The sequence below is a fragment of the Papaver somniferum genome, chromosome 1 (assembly GCF_003573695.1).
Source record: "Papaver somniferum cultivar HN1 chromosome 1, ASM357369v1, whole genome shotgun sequence".
In the NCBI taxonomy this organism is placed as follows: Eukaryota; Viridiplantae; Streptophyta; class Magnoliopsida; order Ranunculales; family Papaveraceae; genus Papaver; species Papaver somniferum.
This window is the reverse complement of record NC_039358.1, coordinates 89,878,016-89,886,325: the sequence shown is the minus strand read 5'-3', so window position 1 is coordinate 89,886,325 and position 8,310 is coordinate 89,878,016. Positions and strand designations below refer to the sequence as shown.

General features: G+C 37.6%; 2 protein-coding genes across 2 annotated transcripts; both read right to left on the bottom strand.

The window, feature by feature from the left end:
* Positions 1 to 426: 426 nt before the first annotated feature.
* Positions 427 to 2,657, bottom strand: LOC113331128 (heat shock 70 kDa protein F, mitochondrial-like). The gene is made up of 6 exons (XM_026577888.1): positions 2,426 to 2,657; positions 1,889 to 1,974; positions 1,750 to 1,779; positions 1,168 to 1,654; positions 969 to 1,073; positions 427 to 878 (listed from the first exon to the last, which is right to left on the bottom strand). The coding sequence occupies exons 4-6, from the start codon at positions 1,468 to 1,470 to the stop codon at positions 615 to 617; spliced, it is 672 nt and encodes a 223-aa protein (XP_026433673.1). The 5' UTR covers positions 1,471 to 1,654; positions 1,750 to 1,779; positions 1,889 to 1,974; positions 2,426 to 2,657; the 3' UTR covers positions 427 to 614.
* A 1,356-nt stretch (positions 2,658 to 4,013) lies between these two features.
* Positions 4,014 to 7,007, bottom strand: LOC113331120 (chaperone protein DnaK-like). The gene is made up of 6 exons (XM_026577879.1): positions 5,898 to 7,007; positions 5,425 to 5,492; positions 5,288 to 5,312; positions 4,741 to 5,193; positions 4,555 to 4,653; positions 4,014 to 4,462 (listed from the first exon to the last, which is right to left on the bottom strand). Exons 1-6 carry the CDS (start codon positions 5,970 to 5,972, stop codon positions 4,205 to 4,207), a joined length of 978 nt encoding a protein of 325 aa, XP_026433664.1. The 5' UTR covers positions 5,973 to 7,007; the 3' UTR covers positions 4,014 to 4,204.
* Positions 7,008 to 8,310: the final 1,303 nt, after the last annotated feature.

The window sequence follows — 8,310 nt, the reverse complement described above, 5'->3', positions numbered from 1 at the left end:
CTAATCAAACTAATTAATTCCTAATACTAATCATATAAGGGCAGTTTTGCCATTTAGAAAATATTTTTTTAAGGGGTGACCCAAATTAGGATTGGGTGACCTTTTTTGTCCCGTAGTGCATGGCCCCCAATTAGAAGTTATGCCCCCAATTAAACTAGGTTAAAAATAGGGGAAGACAATTTGGTCTTTTTAACTAAAAAAGGAAGGGTAACTTAGTCCATTTAAAGATAAAAGGGTAATCTAGTCAATTGACAGTACCAATAGAACACCCCCTAACCAAGTAGAGGGACATTATTATCATGATTCAGCCCCTCTAACGATTCCTTCAGCCCCTATAACAGATTACTGAAAGAAAGCAATAGCAAAACAGAAGATTGTAAACATGTTTTGCTATGATTAGAAGAATTACGAACATGTCTCCTTAATTTTCCACTGAAATCTGACTGCATATGTAAAGTGCCTAGTAGAGCAATTATACTTACATGCTCAATAAACTAAAACTGAAACAGTAGTAAGAAGTTAGTTCAGCCAAAAGTATGCCATAATTTGTTTCTTCACAGCTAATTGATCGATTGGTCCATACCATGTATTCTAAACAAGAACAGAAAAGAGGATCACCAGGGACGAATACTACTTGGGCAACACCGCGCGTAGAAGGAACCATCACTTGTGCCCCAACTGACTGTCATACTCATTTCAGGACCAGAAGTAACTGGCAGATTAAGCTTGATGGTACTTGAACCTCGCGCTATTGCCCTCTCAACGGCTTGCTCAACCTTTTGGAGAGCCAGTGGATCTTTCGCGAAGTCAAAACCATTTCTCCGTAACTCACCCACAATCATTTCCAACACCGTCTTATCACCATGTGTTACAATCTCCTGGAGTGGAAGCAAGAAACGGTTCGTTAGTAGCAGAAAATTTAAAAATCACGAGGGATTGTCTCAAATAGACCGTGTATAGTAGCATACCCAAACACGTATTTCAAGGAAATCATTAAGATCGACGGTGAGTGTAATAAAATTGTCTGAGTAGGCTGAGTTTATCACTATCTTGTCACCCCTCCTTATTATTTCCTGGGAACAAAGGTGAAAAAAGGAAGTACTTAATTGCAGGATCTAAACAGCATGATTTTTTTATTTTTTTTTAAAGAGACCTATAATAACATACCCGAATACGATCTAAGAGAAGATCATCAAAATCAGCAGCGATTGTAATAACTTTGGTGCCTGGGTTCGTCCCACTGGGATATAAGTCCCGAATTTTCTCGTCAGCAATCACGCTGCCAACATTAAAACCATAGACTGCTTCTGCCTTGGTCAACAAACTACACAGATCCAGATTGAATAATGGAGGTTTTATAATACGAAGCGATATTACTCTTCTTCCGCTGAATGACTCCGCAGCTTCCAAAGAAATTCCCAAAACATAGACAAAGAAACTGCTCATGGGTTGACATTTAGTACCTCCCATGGTTTGATATTTAACACCCCCCCTTACTGAGTTCAAAGAGTGCGTCTCCAGTAGGAGTCGTAGGAGGCTCAACTACCTCTCTTATTTTGAAGCACTTGCTATCTTCTTGAGGCTCGTCATTGGCAAGTGCATACTTGAACAGTATCTTTGTTGGGTTGGTCACAGGCAGTATCTTGGTTTCATTCTGTCGCATCGTATTTATACAACAATCAGAGAAGAACAAAATCGAAATCCACATTAATTGATGCCAAAAACAACCCAAAAGGTAAAAAGTTTTACCTCTGCAGACCACTGTGATCTGGTTTTGAGCTGGAGTGAAAACAAAAAATCAATTCAGTTAGAGCAAACAGAATTTACAATTTAACGAAAAAGAATAATGTATTATCACGAAACGACAAGAGGAAAGAATCATGATTACCAGAATGCTCTACTACCCAAACTTAGCATTTTGCCCGATACGAAACCAGACCGTGGAAGCATTGGAGTGTTAACATTCCTGAACACCTATAATACAGAACACCAAAAGAAAAAACCCCCAAAAATTATGAAGAGGCATTGGCATTAAAGATTTCAAAAGGAGCTGCAACATCTAACACTGTTCACACATTAAAGAAGCCTCACAGAACACCAAGTGATTCAAGCTAGATTAAGCATAAATTCACCACACTAGATAAAACCCTGAAACCATAAATCTTACCCAATTTCGACTAACATTTTGTCCAACTACTAATGCTTCAGAACTCAAAATAACACTAAATCACTGAAATCTATGCTTAATGTAGTAAAGTTGAGAAACCCTAAGAACAAGAACTTAAAACCGATAGATGCAGTGGAAAATACTAAATGCCCAAATTGTAAAGAACAAAACAACCAAAGGAATCGATCATCTTATCGAACAAGAAAAAGGGTAGTATTTGAAAGTTTGAAAGAAACCCAACATGGGTAAAGTACTTACAGATTCATAAGCAGAGAGACAAGTTGAAATCTGACTACGGCAAGAAAGACCTCTAAGCAGTACAGAAATCGCCATTAGAACCAGTAATCTTTGTAGGGTTTTAAGAGAGGGCAAACTAAAGATGGAGACTAATAGAAAGAGGTTTTGCAACAACGAGGGTTAGGGTTTAAAAGAGGGTTTTGAGGAACATGGTGATGTTCGAAAATTGGAAAACAAAAAGGACACTGTAGGTTCAGGGCATCTGAAGGTAAAGAAGAGTAATGGAGGGAGAAATTCTGACAGTTGGGGAAAGCAGCGAGCAGCAGGTATCAAAAAAAGAAATTTTGATGCACCCGTATTTTTGATAAAGGATGCCAACAAGTGGTGGCTGCCTAGAGCCGTGTTTGGATGGGCTAGTCATATCCCAGCAAATCATATTGGGAGGAATGTTCCCATGTTTCAATCGTATCCCATCTCTTCTTTTCTATTTATTGAGGTTGTGTTCATTGAGGTTGAGGAGAATTTGATTTGTCGGAGAGAAAAAAACAAAAGTTTTGATAATTGCTTATAAAAACCTGTATACAAAGGAAATGCAGGATGGAAAAAAAACACTCAGCGTTTGTAGTCCAACGGTTAGGATAATTGCCTTGACAATACACATTTAAACGAGAGAAAAATCTTTGATACTTAATAAACAACTTAACGAAATTCTGTAGACAGAATTCAATGACTTCAATAAAAGTCTCGGATTATCTTCGGCTTTCTGTTACGTTTTAGTTGTCGAAGTGTCCACTCAATGCGTTCCTGAACCGTTTTGCCACGATTTTTACAGGTTGTTTTGCTCTTCGCTGTACACAAGAAAAATAAGAAATTTACACTACTAGATAAATCAATCGATACCGGATTCAAACAAGCAAACATAACAAACAGACTTAGTTAAAGGGCTTACAATACCTTATGCTTTGGTACCCAGCACACATTTTCTGGATAGCAGCTTCAAGACTTGCTTCTGAAAAATCTATATTGGTTTCTTGTTTCGGAATATGGAATACTTGTGCCATGATTAGTTTTGTAAACCCTCTTTTCAGTACGTAAAATTTCTTCGCTGCTTCTTCTTTAATCCTAAGCTAGCTCTCAATCTCCTTATAGAAAGAAAAAAATATGTATTGGCCTAGCTTTGGCTCTAGTCTTTATATAGAGAGGCTAAAGATCACTTTAGCAAGTCTGTATTTTGGAAACCGGATTCAGAATAGGAAACGGACGTATTTTGGACATATTTTGCTGAGCGATCTAAAACGGACTTCAGTTCTGCCTTACAAATCTAGCTGATGCTCCAAATTTTGCCTTGTGACCTAAAGCTTGTCACCCAGAATCTATCTCCTGATACCATGTGTCATTTGTGAGTCAATACGGACCTTGCGGATCGAGATATCCCATGTGTCCCAATATTTAGCCCAGCAACTAAATTCACTCGTGATCAAAACTCTACAAGGGCATTAAGCTTAAATTCATGGCTACATTATAAAACAGAAGAAACAATTGTAAACATGTTTTGCAACCGTAGCAGAAAGATTAGAAGATTTACGAACATGTCTCCTTAGTTTTCTACTCAAATCTGATTCCATGCTTAAAGTGCCTAGTAGAGTAATTATATTTACATGCTCAATAAACAAAAGCCGAAGCGGTAGTGAGAAGTTAGTTCAGTCAACAGTAATTTGTTTCTTCGGAGCTAATTGATCGACTGGTCCATTTCATGTATTCTAAACAAGAACAGAAAAGAAATCACCATGGACAACGTGTCTAGCAATCACCACTTGTGCTACAAGGAACGAAGCAGTCATCACTTGTGTACCAACTGACTGTCGTACTCACTTCAGGATGACCAGCAGGAACTGGCAGAATAAGCTTGATGGCATTTGACCCTCGTGCTATTGCCCTCTCAACGGCTTGCTCAAGCTTTTGGAAAGCCAGTGGATCTTCCATGAAGTCAAATCCATTTTTCTTTAACTGGCTCACAATGTTTTCCAGCACTGTCTTATCACCATTTGTTATCATTTCCTGGGAATGGAGGCCAAATAAGAAATAGTTAGTAGCAGAAAAAATAGTCATAACCAGAAATTCTCTCAAATAGACCATATAATTTAGCATACCCATATACGAATATCAAGGAAATCATGAAAATCGAGGATGAGTTCGATACATCCAGTGTCTGAGTCTGACACTATCTTGTCACCGCTCCTTATAATGTCCTGGGAACAGAGGAGAAATAAGAAGCAGTTTATGGCAGGATGTAAACAGCATGAGAAATTCTTGAAAGAGACCATATAGTAACATACCCAAATGCGATCTAAAACTACATTATAAAGATCGCAAGGGATTGTAACACGTCCAGAGCCTGAGTTTGTCCCACTGGGAATTGAGTCCTCGGTTCTCTCGTCAGCAACCACGCCAACTGATGTAAAACCTAAATCTGATTTTGCCTTATTCAACAAACTATATAGATTCTTTTCGAATAAGGGAGGGAAGTAAACAACAAGCAGTGATACTCTTCGTCCACTGAATGACTGCGCAGCAATCACATAATTTCCCGGAATGGTGAGAAAAAAAGTGCTCATGGAATAATATTTATCACCTCCGTTAATGAGTTGAAAGAGTGCATCTCCAGTAGGAGTCTCAATTATCTTTCTTATTTTGAAGCACTTACTATCTTCTAGAGGCTGGTCACTGGCACATACATACTTGAAAACTATCTTTGTTGGGTTGGACACAGATAGTGTCTTGCTTTCATTCTGTCACATAGTATTTATACAACAATTAGAGAAGAATCAAACAAAATCTACATTTCTTGATGCCAAAAACAACCCAAAAGGTAAACACCTTTACCTGTGCAGCTGCACCTGGTTTTGAGCTGGAGTTGGGAACAAAAAATCAATTTAATTAGAGCAAACAAAATCAACAATCTAGTGAAAAAGAAATATGTAGTATCATTAGTAATGACAAAAGGAAAGAATCCTGCTTACCAGAGTGCTCTACTACCCAATATGAAACTAGCCCATGGAAGCATTGGAGTGTTAACATTCCTACACACCTGCAATACAGAGCCCCAAATGAAAAAGAAAACCCCACAAAAAGTTATGAACAGGCATTAGCATCAAAGGTTTCAAAAGGAGCTGCAAAATCTAACACTATTCACATATTTACACAAGGCTAACAGAACATCAATCGCATGAACTCATGAACACACCAAACCATACCCAAATCCCAGTTTCGACTAACATTTTGCCCAACTAATGCTTCAGAACTCAAAACAACACGAAATCACTGAAATACCTATGCTTAATGCAGGAAAATTGAGTAACCCAAAGAACACGAATTTAAAACCAATAGATGCAGAATTATAAAGAACAAAACAACCAAAGGATCATGTTATAAATCAAGAAAAAGGGTAGTATTTGAAAGTTTGAAAGAAACCCAAATGGGTAAGAGTACTTACAGATTCATAAGAAGAGAGACAAGTTGAAATCTGACTACGACGAGCAAGACCTCTAAGTAGTAAAGAAATCACCATTAGAACCAGTAATTTTTGTAGAGTTTTAAGAGAGGGTGAAGATGGAGGATGTAGAAAGAGTTTTTACAACAATGAGGGTTTAGGGTTTCAAAGAGGGTTCTGAGGAAAATGCTGATGGGGTAATTCCCATTGGTTGCAAATTGAAACATAGAAAGGACACTGTAGGTTCAGCCGTTCAGAGCTTCACACGGTAAAGTGGAGGGAGAAATTCTGACAGTTGGGGAAAGCAGTGAGCAGCAGGTATCAAAAACAGAAAATTTGGAGAGAGAGAGAGAGAGAGAAATACACCAATACTTTGCTAAAGGATGCCCACAAGCGGTGGCTGACGAGAGCCATTTTTTTTTAACAAAGGAACCTTTTCATTAATAGAAGTTTAAGGTTATATTGGGTTTAAAATGGAAAATTAGAGAATACAAAGTATCAAGAAAATGTCATACAAGAACATGTCATACAAGTACAACACTGAAAAATCCGACAAGAGAAAGAGAAGGATTAACGGAACATGACGAATATAAGCATGAATAAGAACCGATCGAATCAGTAGATAATGGTTCTTCTCGGAATTAAATTCCAACAATTTTGTTTGTTTTTCTTCTTCATAAAGAAATGCTCTTAGAAATGGAGTGATTCGTTCAAATCTCTTAAAACTTGTGATGAAGATTCTGATGAAGATCTCGTCGCCGGATAATTCAAAGATGAAGATTCCGGTGAAGATTCCGTCGCCGAAGACTAAAAAAGATGAAAATTTCGTCAATGGAAAGCACCAATAGTGATCTTAAAATCCATAGTAACCAAAAACGACCATTAAAGCCGAGATAAACCTCTCTACAGAGAAGATAAAAGCACCATAAAGATGCACAAAACTTACCAAATGGCAAGAGAAAAACATAAATAAAACTAGGTAAAACAAAGAACTAATTGAAAGCAATTAAAGGAGATGAAAATCCTGCTCAGATCCGGCCCAAAACGGACCAGATCTGAGCAGGAGAGTTGCCGGTGGGTTGGTTTTCTTTTTCTGTGAAGGGAAGAAAGAGGAGAGAAGGATAGAGGAGAGAGGTTGCTCTATGTTATTATACAGTATAGAGCCATGTTTGTTGGGATGGGCTTGTCATATCCCACTATCCCAGCAAATCATATAAGAGGAATTAGGAACTAGGAAGGGATGTTTCAGTCGTATTCCATCCCTTTTTTATCTGTTGAGTTAGAGTAGAATTTTGATTAATCATAGAGATATTTGGGGGTCTTTTATTCTTTGCATACTTATTTTTTACATTGGCATTGGTTTTCAAGGATTTTTCTGGAATTTATTATTCTCAGGTTACGGATACTTATATTTCAATCTACAAAGGTGCTCCAGTTTTGTACCCCTGTTTTTATTCATTTTTTGCCGATCCCAAAAAAGGAGAGGTGCGTTTGAAATTTATATGCAAGTTGATTTAGACCATGCTAAGAGTTGTGAGAACAAGTTAAAGTTTTATAATACATGTAGAATGTTACAGGACTAAGCCTCTGGATCCCCTATTTATAGATCATAGGGATTGCGCATAAATAAAAGAAATAAAAAAAACTTACACTTAGTTGACACCAAACTATATCTAACACTTTACACTTCCCCTCAAACGGATTTCGGATTTGATTACAAAATTTCTAAACAAAACAAAATTTAAACCCTTGGTAAACACATCTACCAATTGACGAGCAGACGAGACATATTTCAGTGTAAGAAAAACTTACATAATTAATTCCCTAATATATTGGTAATCAACCTCCACGTGCTTGGTTCGAGCATGAAGAACAGGGTAAGTTGTCAAACTGTTTGCACTGATATTGTCACATAACAGATCAACGGACTATGGGAGAGGAATGTGCAACTTTTTCAACAAGTAATAAATCCACAGAAGTTCGGAGCTTGTAACTGCGAATTATAATATGACTCAGCATTTGACCTTGGAATTGTTGGTTGTTTCTTTGAGGACCATGAAACAGGAGAATTTCCTAAGAAAATAGCAAACCCACTAGTAGACCTCCTAGTGTTATAGCACTCTGTCCAATCAGAGTCAGAATAGGCAGTAAGAATATTAAATTTGCAAGCAGGCAAGATAATACAATACCCAATGCCACCTTTGAGATATCTCAAAATCCTCTTTACAAGTTGCAGGTGAGAAGTTGAAGTTGCGTGCATAAACTCACATACATAATTTGACAGAGAAAGTGGCCTCGTTAAGAGGATCACTATGTAAAAACAACCTTGGACCTTGAGTAACATAAGTATAAGCAGAGCAAAACCCCAACATTTCAGCTTTTTCAAGAAGTTGCAATGCATACTTCTTTTGAGTCA

Coding starts and splice junctions, on each gene's coding strand:
- LOC113331128 (XM_026577888.1), bottom strand. CDS start 1,470: ATGGGAGGTACTAAATGTCAACCCATGAGCAGTTTCTTTGTCTATGTT. Junction 1,074..1,167: donor TTCTCTTAGATCGTATTCGG/GTATGTTATTAT, acceptor CTTTGTTCCCAG/GAAATAATAAGGAGGGGTGA. Junction 879..968: donor TCCTTGAAATACGTGTTTGG/GTATGCTACTAT, acceptor CTTCCACTCCAG/GAGATTGTAACACATGGTGA.
- LOC113331120 (XM_026577879.1), bottom strand. CDS start 5,972: ATGGTGATTTCTTTACTACTTAGAGGTCTTGCTCGTCGTAGTCAGATT. Junction 5,493..5,897: donor GTCTCTCTTCTTATGAATCT/GTAAGTACTCTT, acceptor TCTGTATTGCAG/GTGTGTAGGAATGTTAACAC. Junction 4,654..4,740: donor TAGTTTTAGATCGCATTTGG/GTATGTTACTAT, acceptor CTCTGTTCCCAG/GACATTATAAGGAGCGGTGA.